At 48.6% G+C, this 20679-nt stretch overlaps 1 protein-coding gene across 4 annotated transcripts in view; it reads left to right on the forward strand.

Annotated features, from left to right (window-relative positions):
- Nucleotides 1–20679, forward strand: part of RGS10 (regulator of G protein signaling 10) — a gene marked incomplete at its 5' end in the record, with an annotated part of 36421 nt that overhangs the window by 2932 nt on the left and 12810 nt on the right. Inside the window, 3 exons of one of the 4 annotated variants that reach the window (XM_082854752.1) lie at nt 7636–7754; nt 9145–9231; nt 19013–19156. In XM_082854752.1, coding sequence (XP_082710878.1) covers nt 7636–7754; nt 9145–9231; nt 19013–19156 — 350 coding nt within the window. The remainder of the gene's footprint in view (nt 1–7635; nt 7755–9144; nt 9232–19012; nt 19157–20679) is intronic. The other 3 variants (XM_082854753.1, XM_082854754.1, XM_082854755.1) reach the window with 3 other exon arrangements.

A 20679-nucleotide genomic window follows, 5' to 3' on the forward strand; every position in this document is an offset into this window, starting at 1 on the left:
ATCCCATTAAACCTCTGGGACCAGTTTCAGATTTATGGCAGGGCTTAAGTTTTTATTTAAAGATGACAGTTGACATACAATTTAATGGCCGGCTTGGCTGCTGGGGGAAATTTTCCCTGCCGAACATCACTGAGCCGGGCCTTCAGATTCAGGGAGAACGAAGCGGGCACAGAGAGGCGGGGCTGAGCGAGGGGCGTGGTTTATACACGTGTGGCGACCTGAACACCACCGCGGGCAGCTCGCGGACTGGTGGGTGCCGGGCGCTCGGGGTGCTTTACTTGCCTTCACAGACTGTATGATGTATGAACTGATGTCTCCTTTACTCACTGTTAGAAACTGTGGAAACCAGGCAGGTGCCTGGCTGGGCCATTTCCTAGGGCTTTCTGGGTGAACTGAGTCATTTCCCTCCCTGGGGTTGAGTAATCCCCTCGGCTCCCTGCCGCTGGGCTCTGGGAACTTGCTGTTTAAATTGTACTAAATTTACGCTCACCAGTTTCTTCTGCTTCCCCCAGATAGCTCTCCACGGCAGCAGCCCCGGGGGTGGCAGCGGGGGCCCAGGCAGGCGACAGAAGCAGCTCCTCGATAAGAGCTGTCAGGAGGCGCACACTGGAGCCAAACAGTCCCTTGCAGACTTCCGGGGACCAATTTCCCTTCCCAGTAGGTTCCCATCTCTCGAGGGCCCCGCCGAGTGCCTGTGGGTCGGCTCTGCTGTCCCCGCTCTGTGGTGGGCTCAGGGACCCCTCATCTGGCTTGCCTTCTCGCCCAGTCCCCCCACTGCCCGCCCCGCCCTTGGGTGGCTGGACATTCCCACCTCTGTCCTGTGTCCTCTCCCAAAGCTCCAGGAGGCCCGCTCTTCCAGGCCTCCTGCCTCCCTCTCTGCACCTGAAATGCAGCCTGCCCATCTTGTCTCTCCCCGGACAGCTGCAGAGGCCGCCCATTTCAGAAGGGACAGACCAGGGGACTCAGATCTCTGACCGAGCCCAGAGCTGCCTGCGTGACCTCACACAGTATCCAGTGTGTCATCTTGCTCGTGTGTATTTAGAGAGTGAGTGTGGAGCGGTGGGCTTTTCTCTTTCCTTCCTCGCCTCCCTGCTTCTCTGCTCCACTTCCTTCCTTCTTTCTTTTCTTTCTTTCTTTCTGCAGTTGGGACATTAAAAACCAACAATACCATCATCAACTGTCTTTATCATCCCACAAATGAAGGATGTTTCAACACCCCAAATAGTAGGAGAGATATAATCTCACGTAAAGAACTTGTCCTGATACACAAGAATCTTCCAGAGGCTGTTGCTTCTAGGGGAGAGGCTCTGGGTCGCTGAAGGACAGGGGCGATAGGAAGACCTGTCCCACTGTGCTCCCTTGTGTAGCTCTTGTCTTTTGTACCCTGTAAATAAATGTAATTACCTACTTAAAAAAGACAACCCAACACTGTCCCACTCGATCAGCACAGCTCACTTGGTAAATATTTCCTTCTGCTTATTCTCATTCTTTCATGGACCAGTGAAGAAAACTTCATGGCATTGTGTGGCATTGCAGCCAGATGCCATCTGGGAATGCCTGGCTTCATCTTCTCAATTATTTTTAATTTCCCTGAGAAAAAGGACCTGCCTTTTATTTCTTGCGTCTTTCCCTGCCCTTCCCTTAACAGCCTCTGCAGCCAGACAGCCTAGGGTTGAGTCCCAGCTCATCGACTTCCTGGCTTTCCCCTTTGGAGCAAGTGATTTAACCTTGTTGTGCCTCAGTTTCTTCATCTGTAAAATGGGCCACCGATGGACCCAACCTCCAAGGGCTGTGAGGTTGAGATGGGATGTAGTCAGTGTTCAGTAAATGCCATCTCTTTTTACAACCGTCATCCTCCTCTCTGTTTTGGCCCCCGCTCAACCTGACAATCTATCAGAAAACAGCTATCACTATAAATCTATACAAGAGTGCCCGGCACTGCAGACCCTGAGGAAGACACAGCTCTTACTCAAGAAATACACAGTCTACCCTACTGACACCGGAGGGAAAAAGTTACTTATTTTCCCTGAGGTGGGGGCCAGGGGAGAGCAAGGGCACATTTCCACATAAGTCAGGTCCCAGAGGAAGCATGGGGGCTTCTGGAAAGTGAGAAGAAATACGGACAGGGTCTTCACTTTCACCTCCAGAATTGGGCTCCTGGGTAGTTTTTATTTTTTCTGGGCCTTTGCCTAGAAAGTGAGGATTCTAGGGAAGCTACAGATGACAGTCTGGCGTCCTTATTTCCTTCCCTCTGGTAGAAAGTGGAAACTGGGGCCATCTGTTGTTTAGTCCACTCAGAAGAGGATGTTGAGGTTTGCTTTTCCTCTGGATCCAAAAGGGTGCTCTGGAGCCCCACAGCCCCCGTCTGTCTCGCACAAAGCGTCCCTGAGAAGGCAGCGGAGTTTTGGGCTGCGGGGACCTCCCCAGGCAGACCCCAGAGCATGGCACGTAAGGAAGACTCCCCACCCCTTTGGCTATCAGATACGCCCTCAGCTCACCCATCGCTGGGTGCTGGGGGGCAGGGTAGAGGTAGGGGTGTGTGTGGTGCAGATGCAGGTGCACAGGGGGCCTCTGGAGGGCTCGGCTGAGCAACTTGACTTTTTCTGAGGCCTCAGACCTCGTGGGAAAACTGCCATGAGGCCGTTTCTGAGCCCAGCTGACCTCTCCAGCCTGTTGGCCTGCTCTGGTCTTTGATGCTTGCTATCAGTATGATTATTTCAAAACGATTTTATTTTTATTTTCTGCTAATGGCAGTTCATGCAAACCTCCCTACCAAGGGAATTGCATGCCTGAACGCTCATTATTCTCAGAAGCTAGATACTGGAGCTGATAAACACTTAAGTAATATTTAGATAGAGGGTTTCCATGACCCAGTTTCTCTGGAGCCTTACATGGATCACCAGTTGTGAAAACGGATTCTCTGCTTCTAAGTGGGATGACTTTTTAAAAAATGTGATGTTTGATGTGATATAGGTGATATGAGGTTTTAAATCAGTTTTGTGGGGTGTGTACTTTCCCTGATTATTTTAAAGGAGTATGGTGTGTGTGTGTGTGGTTCCAAACCACATTAGAATTTAGGGTTAACATTTCTGCCTTTTCCTGGGCTTGAATGTTTAGTTTGTTTTCTTTAATGTGCTGTGCGTTTGGGGGGTGCCTTTGACAAACCCTCTGAGGATGTAAGTTGACTCTGCTGTTGAGGAAGCTGGATATTGAGAGTTTACTAAAATCTTTGACTTGGGGAAATTGTCTAGGCAGGACCATTAGCCAGACCTTCCTGAAGACTAATAGCAGGAATTTGTTCTGATGAGTGTTAGAGATGCCTTCTGAGTATGGATTTCCAAGGAATTACTGTCTGGAGAAGGTCTCTGTTAGATATGACATCATGGCATCTATAAATAATGCATCACACAATGTGCTGCAAGCAGTCAGCCTCAGCCCTCTGTACCTGGATGCTGTGCCGGCTTTGAAATAACAGCTTTTACCACACAGAACAGCGTAAACGTACACGGAAAGCGTCTGCCCGTTGTGTTTATGTGCTGGATGATTCTGGCCCAGTCGTAGGTGGGTTTTTGTCTGCAAGGAATTGGACTCTTCGTTTTTGCAGTCTTCTCACACATAAGTGTTATCATTCTTGTCAAGGCCGTCATGTTCTGGCTTCTGTGAATGTGAAGATCAGCAGATATCAAAACTAACAATGGCAGCCCATTGACCTGGGCTCTGGAGGCAGGACTACCTGGGCTTGGACTGTGACTCCCCGTTTCTAGCTGGGTGCCCCTTGCGAGTTACTGTGCCTCCGTTTCCTCATCTGTGAAGTCAGGATAATACTAAGCACATCTGAGGGTCGTTGTGAGAACAGAATGATTTAACCCATGGAAAAAGCTTGGAATAGTACCCAGCACATTGTGAATGATTCGTAAGTGTTAATGGTTATTATTAGCCAATGACAGATTCATCTGAAGATGAGTATATTGAAACGTAAGTATCGTGCCTGCAAAAATCTGAAGATCTAAAATGCTTTGAAGGGCCCAGGAGGTAAAAAAAAATTATTTTTTTCATTGCAGAAATGTTTTACAGATCTAAATGACAACAACAAATGAGCAGGGCTGGACAAAATGGGAACAAACAAATGTCATCACCACCTGCTCCTTACTAGCTTGAGTGATCTTAAAGCTGCTAGAAAGATAGGTTTAACTCTTTTTCCAGCTGTGCATTCCCAACCTACCTTCTTGTGTAATCCATCTAAAATGGAAACTTTTATCAATGAAAAAGGAAAGAAGAGTGTTGGACCTTTGTGTTTCCAAGTGCCAGGAACTGGGAAGGAGTTGGGAAGGAGTTGGGAAGCTGGGAACTCTTGTTTTTGCTTTATTCTTAAGCTCAGAAGTAAACTTGCTTGCTGTAAAGAAAGGTTATTTCTTTCTCCTATACATCATTGGACTGATTGTAACATTTAAAGTGAACCAAGTTGTCTTAGGAAGCCCTTACTTACATGCATCGGAAAATAGGGCAAGTCTACTTGTACTGACGAGGATCCTGAGAAATGGAAATGCCTCAGCTTAGGGGGCAGTCTCTTAGGGCATTGCCAAATGGAGTGGACCTCTGCCAGTCTCATTGGAGGTTGGGGATAATGACTTGGAAAAGAGAGACATCATTAAGTGAATGGAGTTTGCAAATGTTGCTCTAACTAGAGATATCTATCTATATTGATACCAATCAAGAAGGATTAAAAAAAAAGGCGTAGCCAAAGGCCTTAATCAAAATGAAAAGACAATCAGGAAGTCTTGGCAAAATTCAAGTCAGTATTTCTGGAAAAGTGAAAACACATGGCAGTAGAGTTTGAGTAGAAGATTCCTATAGTAAAAGGAATGCTAGGGCAGAAGGTGAGCAGAAGGGCAAGAAGAAATTTCTCTTTATCCATGGCACCAAAGCCGAAACTAATAACCATGGCTATGGAGATGCTTTCTGTGTTTTGGTATATGCTTTCTGGGCCAGCTCTGAAAATTCTGTGCCTCTGTAACAGTGTCAGCCATAGACGTATTTCATGATATCGATGGAAGGGAAATGGTAGCCTAGGAGGGAACTGAAAGGAAGGGCCACCCATCTGCAAACTCCTGTGTTCCGAGGCATCCTGGGGTTTCATAGAGGTGGTCCTGGTGGGGACAATTGCCTGCATATTTAAGCCCCAGTACTGGTTCCATCCAGCAGTTCCTTAGCTGGGTCACCTTACCCTCTGGACCTTTATTTCTCAGTCTGTTAAATAAGGAGACTAGATCAGATGAGTGGGTTTTGAGTTGTAAAACTTTTTGTTCACAGGAAAGCCAGCACAGAAACCTAATATGCAAAATGACTAGAGTATGAAATAAAAGAGGGGGGTGAGGAGGGAGCAATTGTCTCACCGTGGGGATGGCTATCTTATCTCTCAGTTAACCAGAAGACCTAGTTAACCAGAGCACTCTATTGGCTAAATGGGAATCCACCAAGTGTATTTATTTGCAAGACAGTGAGGCCGTGAAAACCCAAATGTGGTTTGGTTTATTACTGAAAAGAACGTCAAGAGTTTTGGAATCACTACAGGCCAAGGTTGAAAAGTTATAGCCAAAGCAGTTGTTCTGCAATGGCGAGAGAAATTTCTGGCTACCTACGATTTTTCCGGAACAGCGAACTTGTGTCTCTAATTTATTTACTTAAGAGAAGATCTGCTAGGGGAGTGGAGTAAACTGTCAAACTGTATTCTCTGGGTAGAGAACAGGGAGTAAATCTGTGAAATGCTTGGCAGAATGAACCCTGTTGCAGAAATTTCTTACGATAATGATCTTTTAATTTGATTTATACTTCATTGGGAAGAAATGCAGTGTTCAGAAGCTTGCCGTTTTAATATTTGCAAAGAGAGCAGAGAACTAATTTAATCTCCACGAACTGAAGATTCACTTTAGAGAAGTGTCAGGTCCATTTGTGATGTTTGAGTGAGTTTGCCTCTCAAGTAAAGGAATGGATTTGTCCCAAACAACTCTCTTATGTGCTCCATCACCAATGCATATTGCTTCTACTTTATTTAGCCTAAATCAGCCAATCAATGTATAGAACCCAGGTAGTTTTCCCAGATGCTAGGAGACCGAGTCTCAGCTGCTTGAGAAATTAATATGTTTGTTGACCTCCAATAGAATACAGTAGATCACAAAAGCTGCGTTACTTCCATGTTCAACATATTCTGATACAACTTTCCTCCAAAAACATTTGAAACCATATGACCACCTAGCTACTTACAGCAATTAATATTCATAAGACTTTTAAAATTTATCCTTTTAAAATGATTGTTTTGCTGATTTCTTAATTTAAAGTTTATTTTCTCCCAGATTCAAACTTTTCTTTAGACAGACATGTCTCTACTTTGAAAAAAAAGAAAGCAGTGGAGAAAAGAAGTATTAGCTATAAAAATAGTTCACTTGATAAATCATTATTTTAAGGAAGCAGAGAGAAGAACTAATATTTTTTGAGGGTACACTGTGAGCATCTAGGTGCCTGATGTGTTTCCTCCTTTAATCCTTCTGATAACCCCAAGAGATAGGGGGATTATCTTCATCTTACACAGAGTTTTGCCCATGTTCACATAGTTCGAATTGACAAAACTGGCTTTGGAACCTGGGCCCATCCGAAGTGACATTCCATGGATTTTCCCTTGACTCCAGGAAGGGGCCAAATTCTGTAGATGAGGTGTGTTTGTGTTGTTACTTCCTCCTTCAGGCAAGTAGCCAGAGTGTGTTAGTTGGAGGTCCCCGTCCCCTTTCCTTTAGTCAAGAGGTTCTTTTTAGAGGTAAGAGTAAGAGAGTGCAGCAGATGTGCAGGTGCAAAGTCACTGATTCATTTAGCCTATGCCCTTCGTAACAGCGTCCCGCCGAGACATATTGGAGCCTGAGAGGCACAAGGAATAATCAGTTATAATGATCTTGTCTTTATTTAAATTTTTGGTATTTTGCTCATTTTGGAATTTTTTGCATTAATTTTGATTTTTCAGAATATTGCATGAAAACCTCATTTACCTGATGCCTGAGTTTTTTGGGCACCCCCTTAAATTTTGCACCTCTGGCCAGTGCCTCCCTTTCCCCACCCTAGTCTCGGCCCTGGTACACAATTTAATCTATGTGCCAGGCAATGAGCTACCTGCTGGAGATACAAGATCAAGATGCAGAGGAGCTTTCAGACTGGTGAGCGCCGGTCGTGCAGTCACAACACAGCAGGATAATTATAAGACTGTGCACAGAATGTAATGGGGGAAGAGTTGCTGTTGAGTCAAGGTCCCTGGGAGGAGGGCTTGAGGGAGACTTGAAGGCTGCCTGTGGGTCAGCCAGTGGACACGTGGGTGGGGGAAGGATATCTGGGGAGTGTTGGGAAATGACAAGTCCCTTCTTAACTCGGAGCCACAGTTTTCCGCATCTGTAAAATGGAGGGAATAGCAGCATGCCCTTCATAAGGTTGTTGTCAGGACTAGAATGAATTCACTGTGTCAAGCGCGGAGAGCAGATTCTGGCATATAACTTACTATTACATCTTAGCCATAATGGTGATGGTGATGATCATAATGCCCGTTATAAGATGACAGTATCTTTGGGCCACATACACAGTCTAAACTTTGCTTTGCAGACATCCACGACAGTGATGGGAGTTCCAGCAGCAGCCACCAGAACCCCAAGACCGCAGACAAATGGGCGGCTTCTCTGGAGAATCTGCTTGAAGACCCGGAAGGCGTGAAAAGATTTAGGGTTTGACTTTTTTCGTTGTTCACCGGGCTCGACGCACATACAAAGAAGTTTAGAAGCCTGTGGGTGGAGCACAGGCCAGGTTTTAACACTGTCTGGCCCAACTTGAGAAGCAGAACTTCTCACCTGTCATGACCAAGATGGAAATGCTTTCCTGGGCAGTCGTGGACCAACACGGAGGGGCGTGCACAGACTGTTTCTGTTTTTTTTTTTTAATTTATTTGGTTGCACCGGGTCTTAGTTGCGGCAGGCGGGCTCCTTAGTTTTAACACATAGCCTCCCTAGTTGTGACATGCGAACTCTTAGTTGTGGCATACATGTGGGATCTATTTCCCTGACCAGGGATTGAACCTGAGCCCCCAGCATTGGGAGTGCAGAGTCCTATCCGCTGCGCCAGCAGGGAAGTCCCTCTTTCTGGTTTTTATATAGCTAGATGGGAGCTGGGTGGGGTGATGAGGAAGAGGTACTGTGCTCATTGGCAGAATCTACAAAGAATTTCCAGCTCTGTGACACCTGGGAGGGGGTGGTCTGGGTCTCTCTGGTGTGAAGGTTTGTTCACTTGTATGTTGGAGATTCTCAGGATACATATTAACAGAGTGAAAGAGGCTGGACATAAGCTGACAAAGTGAAGATGAACTCAGAGAGGAGAGCAGGTGGATGGGGAAGTGTCAGGGCTGCCTAGAAATGGCCTGCAGAAACCCCAAGTGTCAAAAGAAGCACAGGTGAATTTCAAGAATGCCTTGTATCTGCCTGAGTCCCACTGACTTTTGTCTTTTAAGTCCTGGGTCAGGCCAGGATAAGCCCTGATGCTGTTGGTCTCTGTAGCAGACTCCAAGGAGGGGTAGCAGGCATTTCTGGACATAGGACCACCATCTAGAGCACCGTCTAGATCTCGGGGAGAAAACTTTTCCATGCACAGCAGGATAGCTGGCTGTGCCACTAAGCCCCCAACACCTGCCAAAAGAAAGCACACCTCCAGCTTGAAATGGTTTTCATTGTGGCAATTTTAGACATGCTTAGTATGTTTTCTTTTCTTTTGTTTAAAAAAATGAGCCTGATTTTGAAGGAATGTACTTTGTTTAAACACTGTCTGGAAGTAACTAATATATCTTCCACTTTAATTTACTTTTTGGTAACTTATTGTCAATTGAGAATGGTTAGTAGATTCCTATTTCATGTTTACTCTTTTCCAGAGTGTCAAACCCATTAAGTTTAAATGCATATGAAATTCCAGCTTTAACGTTAAACATACACCTTGTTTTCAGGGTAGAGCTTTTACAGGGTGAATGAACACCCTCGTTTGTTGAATTTTGACTTAGTTCTTGAAGGGAAATGCATTATTTGTTTTTTAAGTAGAATGCTGTTTGATATTTTTTCTTCTTTTCATCCACAGGAATTTTTAAAAAAGGAATTCAGTGAAGAAAATGTTTTATTTTGGCTAGCATGTGAAGATTTTAAGAAAACACAAGATAAAAAGCAGGTACTTCTACTCTATAATCACATTCTTGGTAATTTTCTTCTCTCCTTATAAAGTTACCTTTATTTGCCTTTCCAATAAATTTTGAAATTGCCTAGGGAAATCTGATCTATATTGGATTTGGGGGAAGATTTAAACTTCAGAATAGCCTATGTGGTATTGATCAAATATTAACAATTTTTTAAAAAAGTGTGTTAATCTATTTTTTAAAATTAATTAATTTTTGGCTGCGTTGGGTCTTCGTTGCTGCGCGCGGGCTTTCTCTAGTTGCGGCGAGCGGGGGCCACTCTTCGTTGCGGTGTGCTGGCTTCTCATTGTGGTGGCTTCTCTTGCTGAGGAGCACGGGCTCTAGGAGCGCGGGCTTCAGTAGTTGTGGCACTTGGGCTCAGTAGTTGTGGCTTGCGTCCTCTAGAGTTCAGGCTCAGTAGTTGTGGCGCACGGGCTTAGTTGCTCCGTGGCATGTGGGATCTTCCCGGGCCAGGGCTCAAACCCGTGTCCCTTAACCACTGCGCCACCAGGGAAGCCTTGTTAATCTATTTTTAAATGGAGCTGTTCAAACGTTTAAAGTAAAAATAATGATTTAAGTCACTGAGAGTTTCTCATCGAGTATGATTGCTTTTTCATGAATAAGTTGTGTGAATGCTTCCCCCAGAGTTTGACATGTCTGTGTTTTTTACGGACACCGTAAAGCAGATGTGTGGTGATAAAAGCACAACGCACGTCAGATGGACTGTCAATTATTCAGTATATCTTTACGAAACACCTTGTAGTTGGCAGGCATCCCACATAGAAAGTTTCTCACTGTTCTCCTGGGTGGAGGTGGATGTGTGCTCTTTGCAGGAGGTAGCCTTTAGCTCCAATGCCAACCAGATTTCCTGCCACTGGAGGTTGGGCGTTGGGGTGGTGGAGGCGATTATGGGGAAGGAGGCTTGTGGATTGGGTGTGTTTACGAGGCTCATGCCTGTGTATTTCTAAGAGGCTAGTGGCTAGATGCCTACAGGAGCCGGTAATAATGTGCACGAATGAGGTTTTCTGTATGAGGCTGCAGGGAGTGGTGGGGACTGGGGCCATTAGGGGGTGGCCTGCCCTGCCTCCAGAGGCTGTAGCTGGTCGTTTAGCTGACTTTGGCAGTGAACGCTTTGGGGTCTGTGGCCGTCTGAGCTTTCCCTGCTTTGGGTTCTACCCACGTAGGTCTTCGCTTGCCCACCCTTGCCCCAGAACCCTGAGGGACCTTGCTTCCTAAGGCATCTTCTCCCATCTTTAGTCTGATGCTGCCTGTTTTTCCAGAGAAGCTGGACATTTGGATTCTTATGTGAAACCATCCAGTTTTATAAATGATGGAACTAATTTTTTAAAAATGTAAAACCTTGTCTGCCAAAAAAAACATATCCATGGGCAGATGTGGCTTGTGGGCTGCCAGTTTTTAAGCCTCTGGTTCCAAAAGCTGGAATCCATGAGGCCAAAAGCCATTACGCGTTTGCAGAAAATGTCTCTCGTCGGTTTATTCAAAGGCTTTTCCACCTCAGACACCCTTACCCCAAGATGGAGCAGTGTGACCTTCGCTCTGTCACCTTCCCCTCTGTCCGGGCAAGGATGGATTCCAAGATCCCTTGAGCTGAACTTCCTAGGTCAGCCCAGAAAGCCATCCCGGCCATGATGCTGGGCATTTGCTTCCTTCCTGCTTCTTGACCCTGGATGACTTTATCTGAGCCCTTTGGGCTGGTGAATGGTCTCCGGTGTTGGCTGTGCCCCTTCAGGCAGGCATGCCCATCGCAATCCTTTGCCCCCAGCACCCAGCACAGGGCCCAGGGACAACTGTCAATAAATGCTGGCCTGGGCAATGGGTTCATCTGGCCTCACCCTAAAACCCTAGCTCAGAGTCAAGCAGGCAGACAGATGTCCATTTCTCTGCCTTCATTTGCGTGTTGGAGCTTAGAGGGGCTGACAGGTCAGCCAGCCACCCCTGCAGTGTACAAACCAGGCAGTTGAGGTACCCGCGCGGCTGAGCTGGGACTTGAACCTGCCCCATGAGCTGCCCAGTCGTTTTCACTGCACGTGAGGCTGACGTGCCCTTCAATTCAGTTGAGTTTTGCCAGATCTTTGCAGCGCGCCTGCTCGGGGCCAGGCCTCGTGAAAAGCATGGGTGACACACAGGGACGAGACAGATGAGACTCCTTAGGGAACAGGCCTCTAGAGGGGAAGCTGCTTGTTAAACAAGCCTTTGCAAGTGTGACGAGAACAGAAATGGGAAGTGCAGGATCCGTGGGAGCACAGGCAGTGGGTGTCAGGAAGGTCCCTGGGGAAGTGACTCTCAAGCTGACATCTAAGTGGAGTTTGGAGATGGGGGGAGTGTTCCTGTAAGAGGGGACAGCCTGTGGGGAGGAAGGCCTGGAGAGAAGAGCTGAAGGAAGACCAGAAGGTGGGAGGTTTGTGCTTGAGGGGTAGGCTGGGTCTGCTGTATCTGAGACTGGGGCCACAGCTGGAGAACCGGGGTGTCAAGGTGAACACTGAAAAGCCACGGGGTTGGATTGCACTGTCCCGTCCACATCCTACAGCCAGAGCTTCCAGAATCTGGCAGCCCTCTCTGCTCCCCTAGCCCTGACACCTAGCATATTGACTCCTTGAAGGTTTGTGTCCTGAGGCCTGGATGTTGCTTCTGGGCAATGAAGCAGCTGCTGCCGTCAGCTGCTCAAGGATGCAGACAGAGCTGGGAAAGAGAGGAGCATGTGTGAGGCCTGCGGGGTCCACACCTTGGTCTGGGTCATCACACTCAGCATCGTGACAGTTCCCACCCTTCCAGATGCTGGTCTGTGGTCTGGGAGGTTAAGCTGTGGCCCGCCTACAGCCGTCCAGCTTGGTGCAGACAGAGGCAGGATGCAGCCCAGGTCTCCGCTCCAGACCATGTAGTGGGTCTGGCTGCAGGGGAAGTAGAACCAGAAGTAAGTTCTGTTTCACTGATTTTAAGAAGCAGAGAGGGCATAGCACAGGGAGAAGTCAGCCCAACTGCATTTCACAATCAGACTTATTACATCTGATCCAGCATGAAGTTTGTGGACCATTTACCTCTACAGTGAACTAAGGCAGTTGTGGGATTGATGCAAATCTCACTTTTGCATCTATTTAAATAAGACCTGTGCTGGTTGTTTTTTTTTTTTTTTCTTTTTCATTTTTTATTATCATTATCCAGCCAGATCTCTGGTACCTTGTATAATTTATTTATCTTCTGTACAGTTTGGTTTTCCCTCTATCATGCAGGCTCTATAAGGTTTGTGATCTTTGTCTGTCTTCTCCCCCCCTGGGACTGTGTGCCTAGGACAGTGCCGGGCTCGCTGTTTCCTTCCCAATTTCCACTTAGGTCAGCTGACACCTGAGGATCTGCCGTGGGTAGGGTCCCGCCCTCTCGCTCACCTTGAGCTGCAGTTGCAGCCTTAGGGGAGGACTTGAGGGAGGAGCGTGCCATCCTTTCTGTTGGGGCTTTGCATTCTCAGAAGCTCCAAACAGTGGACTGGTGCTGTGTCTTTGTTGCCTTCCTTGGTCTCTGCTTCGCCCCCTGGCAGACAGGAAAGCAGCCCTTCAGTTTGGGAGGGTCTCAACGCTCTGTGTTTATGGTGGGGATGCTGGGGCTATAGGATGTTGGGAGGGTGATGCCTCCCACCCTCCCTCCCTGGGGTTGTAATTGCCAGGTGTTCATATTCCACAATCAGCTTTCAAAGCAGTTCTCTCCTTTGCTATTTCTTCGTGGTTTAACATTTTTCTATGAAGAGCCTCTTCCCCATGAATTAGCATGTGAGATCCATCTATCTTTTAACATAAAGCAAACTTTATGTCTTATAAAACCTCAGAAAAAGCTCCAAGAAGGTGTTCATTCTTTGGCTATCCCTGAATTCATTCATTCATTCATTCATTCATCTGCACATGCATATTGGGCCTGTTTACTGTGTAACAAGGATTAAGATGGATACAGCGGCTCGTACAGATTTGTAAAAACCAAACCGAGTGGGGGTGGGGAAGTGGTGGGGTGGTACAAGATGTCTAATAATCATAGCTCTGAGAGCAACTTGCACTGATATTTAAATATAATAGTACCATGCATTTTTATAGTGTTTTAGAGTTAACAGTTATGGGGGGAGGGGTCTATGGTATTCATTAATTTTATTGTATTTATTTAACACTAAAACTTGATCCAGGGTTTTAGAATGTTTGATGTTCTTATTTAAAGTAATAGTAAAGGTTCTCCTGAAAGGCTAAAACACCATCTTCTTTATTTAAAAAAAAAAGAAAAACAACTACTTAAAAATCCAAAAGTGATGAGTGTTCCTTATATGAAGGTCATTCAGTTCACAAGCAGATGCAGTAAGAAGGGTTCATTCCCTCAGCACCCTCCAGGTTTCACTCTGTCTCTGGTTTGGGCTGTGTCTTTCTGACCTTTGACGTGGACTTGGCCAGGTCCAGGCGGGACCGGATAGGAGCTCAGCTGCTCATGGTGTGGGCTGGGGTCTGGCATGGGCCTGCCCGGCATCTCCACTCCTTCCTGCCTCACTGTGTAACTTTCCGACGTCCTCTACTGTCTTCTTACTGTAACCAAGGTTTCACTTACTTTACATCCCTGTCTACTGCATTTTCCTTATTAAAACTTTACTGTTTACTGTTTGCTGCTGAGCCAAAGAGGATGCTACGATTACATTTTTTTCTTCTTGGACCATTTTTTGCTCTTCTTATTTTTATACTCTCAGATAGCCCTTTAAAATGCTTCTCGATACGGTGTTACACAGGTCTCTCAGATCATCTCTGCAGTCCGAGTTCCCCTGGGGACTCCTCCCGGGGCCCCCTGACTACCCCACCCACTGGGGCGCCCCCCTGTCTTCCTTTGCCACCAGTGGCCATTCCGTCTGTCCCTCCCCTGCCTCCTGGACCCAGATCCTCATCTGTCTGGAGTCGCTCCCTCATTTTGGTGGAGCATGACCAGCAATAGCTTCTTGAGAAAGGGTGTATGGCAGGTAGACCTTTAAAGAATCGTATTGAGTGAAAATGTTATTTTTTTCCTCTTCTCCTGCGTCATGGATAATCTGATGGAGCATAGAATTGAATTCTAGGTTAAAACTCACTCAGAATTTTGAAGACATTGTCCCACGATCTTCCATTTTTGTTAAGAACCAGTATATTACCTGTAAGCAGTTTTGTTTTCTTTGCTTGTTCACCACCAGTATTCTAAAACTGTACAGTCAGAGGCTTAGAGCGGGATGAGGTTCGTTCATCGTGTGGGGCATTTGGTGGAGCCTTTTAATCTGGAAATTTGTAGTTCTGGGAGATGTTCTTATATTGTTATTTTTATTATCATTATTATTATTTTTTTTTTTTTTTGCGGTACGCGGGCCTCTCACTGTTGTGGCCTCTCCCGTTGTGCAGCACAGGCTCCGGACGCTCAGGCTCGGTGGCCATGGCTCACGGGCCCAGCCGCTTCGCGGCATGTGGGATCTTCCCAGACCGGGGCACAAACCCATGTCCCCTGCATTGGCAGGTGGATTCTTAACCAGTGCGCCACCAGGCAAGTCCCCCGATGTGTTTATAAACTAAACATACCTCCAATCAGCTGGGTTGGGAGAAATTTGCTGGACGTCTGTGTGCGGAATTTCACTTAACCCTTGTGTTCGGTTTGGCATCTCTTCCTTGCCCTCCTTCGTGTCTCTGTCTGCAGCTTCCCTGAGTCAATTTCTTTAGAGAAGAAAACTCCAGGCTCTCGGGGGTGGGGCGTGGATAACTGCTCAGAGCTGGGGGTCGGGACCTGGGGGTCTAACGGCTTCTTTCTGCTGCCTTCTTCATCCCTCCTGCCTAGGTTCCCAGATGCCCCTGAGTTCCTGCCATTTTGGGACATTTCTTTGCATCCCCAGCCCTGCCACCTCCCCTCACCAACCTTGCAGGCGCCTAGGTTTCTCCTTGCTGCTCTCTGCAGAGTCATTCGCTGTCCCTCCATCTGCTTTCCATTTCCTGAGTCTGTTCTCAGAAATATTCTCAAATCATTTACTTGACATTTTCTTTGCCTCATTCTCTTTCTGAAGTTGATATTAATGAAGGTAGTGGCTTGATCCTTTAATTTCCTTATGTGTCCTGTCCCGTTGTCCATCTCTGGCAGAGTGATGGGGACAGAGGGGAATGGGCTGGCAAGATAAGCAAGACTCAGTGACAGGCAGGGTGCGGGGTGAGAGAGGCATTGGGGGATCACTGTTCCCGGCTTCCTGGAGTAGAGACGGCAGGACCCCCTGCCAGGAGGGGCCCACTTCTTCCCTTGGCGTTAGGTGTGGGGTGTCTGTGGGACATCCAAGCCCACATTACTGGAAATCAGTTGGCTACATGGTCAGTAGCTTCGGGGAGAGGGATGGGCTGAGATCTTGGGAGAGCATGTGGCTAGGAAAGCGTTCGGCCTAGGGCAGAACTTGGGAACCCCCAGAATTTATGGGGGTGGGGGGGACAGAGGGACAGGAGCTGGCGAAGGAGACAGAAGCAGGGAGGTGTTGGGGAATCCTGAGAGGGCAGCGGCACTGAGCAGGGCCAGGGGCCAGAAAGCAGTCCAGGAGAAGGACGGCAGTGGGCTGGCAGGGTGGGCAGAAGCCAGGGGCTGGGGAGCGGGTGGCAGGGAGAAAGTGGAGACACAAATACACATTTTTTTCTTTTGAGATGTTTCAGTAAGAAGTCATTAACTACAGGGGGATGTGGGTAAAAGGTTTTGTTTTATTTTCCCAATGGAAAAATGTAAAGCATGCTTATTGGATGAGGGAGAGGAGGCAGAACGTGGAGAGGAGCGCTCGTCGGAGCATGGGCTGCCGATGCCTTTGCCTTTGTTCTGGGTCGATTTTTGTTTCTGGGGCTGATACTAAAGGGAATTTGCTTCTCCTAAGCGTGCACTTCCTGGGAGCAGCGTTGGAGTGCTGACTTCTGCTGAGCACCGCTGTGGCTGACGCACTGCCAGGCGGAGAGGACGGTCCTGGGCTGGCGGGGTGTCTGGGAAGCAGACCTGGGTGCACACGCTCCCACGGGCATTCCTCAGGTTGATGCCGGGAGTCGCCACACAGACCTGGGGGGATCCTTTTCCAGCACCGTCTGGGGCGGGGTTGGGCGCTGGGCACGGCTGCTGGCCACAGCGGGGCAGCTGCTCTGGTAGAGTCCGTACAGTCTGGTAGGAGAGCGGCTGACCATCTTTCCAGGTCACACCGAGGGTCCCAGACCCAGGCGGCCTCACCAGTGGGGGATGTTCTCACCCTGTCCCGACGGGAGCTGCAATAGGGTTAACCAAGCTCTGGAAAATATACCAAAATAACTCAAGAGACCTGGTTCTTCTTTTTTGCTAAGTGTTCTTGGCGTGGACACCAGGCCTTCCCATGACCGGCCTGCGGTTGGCAGTCTCAGGGTTTCCCTTCTCAGTCACGCTTCCTAGCCCAGCCAGATAAGCTCTGCCCACGAAGCCGTCACTCTGAGTGATCAGTCAGAAATGAGGGTGGCCCTGGCCTGGGCGCCTCGGGGGCCCTGCACTCTTCCCAGAGACTCGGGGTGTTGGGGACATTCGGGGGGTGCTGAGAGGCCCGAGGCTGATATACCTACAGGCCCCGCCTCCCCGGAACCTGCTTCCTGTCTTCCCTTCCGCCCCATGTCTAAGCCTCAAGCTACCCGTTATACTTCTTCTTTTCAGAACCACCCAAGACAGCCTGCATCCATCTGGAAAACTGTGTGTGTGTGTGTGTGTGTGTGTGTGTGTTCAGGGGGGAGGGAAGAAGGAGGGGAGGCTTTAAGTGATTTCTGCTTCCAGGGCCTCACATGGAGTTTGCTAATCTGACTGGCTGAAAGTCTACTTTCATGAAGTATTGTTAAAACAGGAAGTGGTTTTCCAAAAACGTTCCTTCCTGACAGATGGGGGTGGTGGGAGGGAAGCTCATGGCTTCCTGGAGGGAGTGGGTCTTCAAGAGGCGGGTGGCCTCAAAGTACTGCCCCATCCGGTCTCCACAGCTGTCTCCAGGCCTGTCCCCTGGAGTAGCCATGTTAAGGCCCCGACCTGGACGGTCTTCCTGCACATCTTGCCAAGTCTTTCTTTCTGGGGGGATGGCAGGTGGTCAGGCCTCCATCTCGTGGGGTCGTTTGTCAACTAGTCCCGGTACCTAAAGAAGTTAAAGGACTGCTTTTTGCCTTCTTTCAAGCACCTGCTATTGAAGCCTTCTGGTGGTTTCCACAAGGCCAAAGGGTTTCAGAGCCTGGGGCTTCCTAAGCCAAGCTCTGCAGCACGTGGAAGGCCCCAGGTGGGCTCTCTGGAGAGAATGGCAGTCTCTAGGCAGACCCTGAAAAGCCTCCTTGCATCCCCCCGCAAATCATAGCTCCGTGGCTCCATGTCAGAGGCATATGTTGTCTGGCTTCCTCTGTAGGTGAGCTAACACTGAGGCTCTAATGTTTGGAGAAAAGTCCCACGTTTGCCACCTGTGAGGTGCGAGCACAGGAAGTCAGAGAACATAGAATCCTCGGGGGACGCCCTGCAGGACCCCAGCACAGATGCCTGCTGTGTTTAAGAGCACCCGCCGTGAGAGCGTTCCTGTACCAGCCACTGCTGGGTTTTGGTGCAACCTAAGTGCAGATGCGCACACCTTTTCGAACTCCACTGACAAGCCCTCCCAGGGCAGTGCTTCCGTAGGGTTGATGCCTTCCGGCCCGACGGCCCTTGGGCAGGCAGCAAGTGTTCTCTCTCTTGCTAATTCTCATACCTCCTTCCCTGAAAACAACCCCCAGCCCTGGAAGGCTGACAGTGCATCGCCTGCTGGGAGGATAATGTATTGCGCAGGCGTGGACCTGAGCAGAAATGCCAGGCTTTGGAGTCAGATGGTCCTCTGTCTCCCTGTGGGCTCCCTGGATAAGCCACATCACTTCTCCTGGCCTCTGTGTCCTCGTCAGGGATGGGGCACTTCATGGGCGCCCAAGGGGTTAAGGAAATGGGACCATAGTTGTAAAACACCTAACGTGTCTGGCACATAGTAGGGGCTTGATCGCTGGTTGGGATATGTGTTCATGGTTTAACTTGATTTTTTTGTATTGTGGTAAGATAGACACGACACACACCTTACCACACTGACCATTTTTTAGGGCTCTCATGTTTACCATTTTAACCATTTTAAAGTGTACAGTTCAGTGGCATTAAATACATTCACAGTGTTATACATCTATCACCACTATCCAGTTCCAGAACTTTTTCATCACCCCAAACAGAGACCCCTTACCCATTAAGCAGCCACTCCCCGTTTCCCCCTCCCCCAGCCGACCACTCATGTCTCTGTCTCTGTGGAGTTGCCTCTTCTGAATATTTCACAGAAATAGAATCATGTCACGTGTGGCCTTTCGTGTCTGGCTTCCTTCACTGAGCGTCATGCTTTCGGGGTTCATCCGTGTTGTAGAATATGTTGGTGCTTTATTCCTTTTTATTGCTGAGTAATGTTCCCATGAGGCCTTGATTTGGGGCAGTCACAGGATGGCTGGTTGCTACCGAATGTCCCTCACTCCGGGCTGGGATTCTTTCCGACATCATTTCGGAATGGATAGTGGTTTTGAGACAGGAGGTGTGGCCTACAGATGCATGGAAGAGGAGGGGAAGGGGCCAGGCCAACCGTGAGCCCCCCCGCCCCCCACCCTCCCATCCGGCTCAGCTCCGGAGCCACAGCCAGATCCCCCAGGGCTCTCACAGCAGCGCTCCTTCTGGGCTCAGGCCGGGAAGGGCTGTGCTCGCCGATAACAGACAGGCTCTCCGTGTCTCCCCCAGATGCAGGAAAAGGCGAAGGAGATCTACATGACCTTTCTGTCCAGCAAGGCCTCTTCACAAGTCAACGTCGAGGGCCAGTCCCGGCTCAATGAGACGATACTGGAGGAACCGCACCCACTGATGTTCCAGAAGCTCCAGGACCAGGTAACCTGACTTCCCTACATGCACCTTGATTGGAAAACTGGCATTTTTTTCCCAGCCTGGAAGAATTCAGTTAAAACCAAATGTTCGACACCCTAGAAGCTGTCCCACCCGACCGGGCAGGCTGCGGCACGTGAAGGGGCCGTGGTTGGTGAAAGAGCAGGCTGGCCTGCCAGGCCCAGGATTTGACCTATTGGAGCCACCCTCAGGCCTTGTTCCTCTTGGTCTACACGTAGTTTGACCGAGCAGGGTTATCTGTCTTCTCAACCAGATGAGAAGGGAGGCTGGAGCTATTTGAGGAACCCGCTCTGAGGAAGCAATGAGTGGTAACCGCTGAAGGTAGGAGCAGCCAGAAAAATCTAGAAAAGCAAAAGCACGTGGACTTGGAGTGGCGGGGAACCTGGGGCTTTTGTACAAACATCGCCTCCTACTTCAGTTGGCCCCATAGTCCACTTTGCCAACGTAGTCCACTTAAAGCAGGAAAAGTTAGGTTTAAAAAATGGACCTAGGGCTTCCCTGGTGGCGCGGTGGTTGAGGGTCCGCCTGCCGATGCAGGGGACGTGGGTTCGTGCCCCGGTCTGGGAAGATCCCACATGCCGCGGAGCGGCTGGGCCCGTGAGCCATGGCCACTGAGCCTGCGCGTCCGGAGCCTGTGCTCCGCAACGGGAGAGGCCACAACAGTGAGAGGCCCGCGTACCACAAAAAAAAAAAAAAAAAAAATGGACCTAGAAGGGGTAAACTTTAGTGTTCTGGCAAATTTTCGTATGAGGAATGCCAGCAGTAAAAGAGGCAAGAGGGGTGAAGCTGCATCGCAGAGATTTTTTCAGGCATGAATTTGCAGATGTGACTATTCATAGCATGCTCTGTTCTTATGCAACGTTGTATGCACACATGTGGACCATGGAACACTGACAGATTTCAAACTTCTGCTGGCCCTGTTCTTATTGGGGAAGCAAAGGCCTTACTTGGCACACAAGTGGAGACCAGCTCTTAGCTTAATTCAGCATTCCTCCAACATGAGCAAACCTAGAGCCACCTGTTGTTAAAACAGAAGCTGGGCTCCACCCCCAGAGTTAACCAGTGGACTTGATGGTTCCCAAGTGGGTTGAGACTTTGCCGTCCTAACACGTCCCCAGGTGGTGCTCATGCTGCAGGTCCTGGGACTACACTTTGAAAACCACTGGCCCACGGCATCAGTTGGCATTTTTTTGATCACCTGGAGTATGCACAGAGCCCAGAGCCATGTCCCAGCATGCAGAAGGCCTCATTTGCTCAGCATCAGATAGAAAACAAATAGGTAGAAAATACAAATGTTAGCTTGAGAAGGTTTTCCAGTTGGTACAGTGGCAAGTGCAAATTCCACATGACTTCTAAGTCAAATTTGAGTGTTGAAGGGACTCCCGTTAGCATGGGAGACTTGCTGAGGGCTTCCTGGAGGTAGTGATGTTGAGCCAATGGGAGGGATGCCATGGACATAGATTTGTGGAGGGAAAGGGATGCATGGTTAAAGGCAGTTCTTGTGTCTG

The sequence above is a fragment of the Leucopleurus acutus genome (genome assembly GCF_964270905.1).
Source record: "Leucopleurus acutus genome assembly, chromosome: 14".
NCBI lineage: Eukaryota > Metazoa > Chordata > Mammalia > Artiodactyla > Delphinidae > Leucopleurus > Leucopleurus acutus.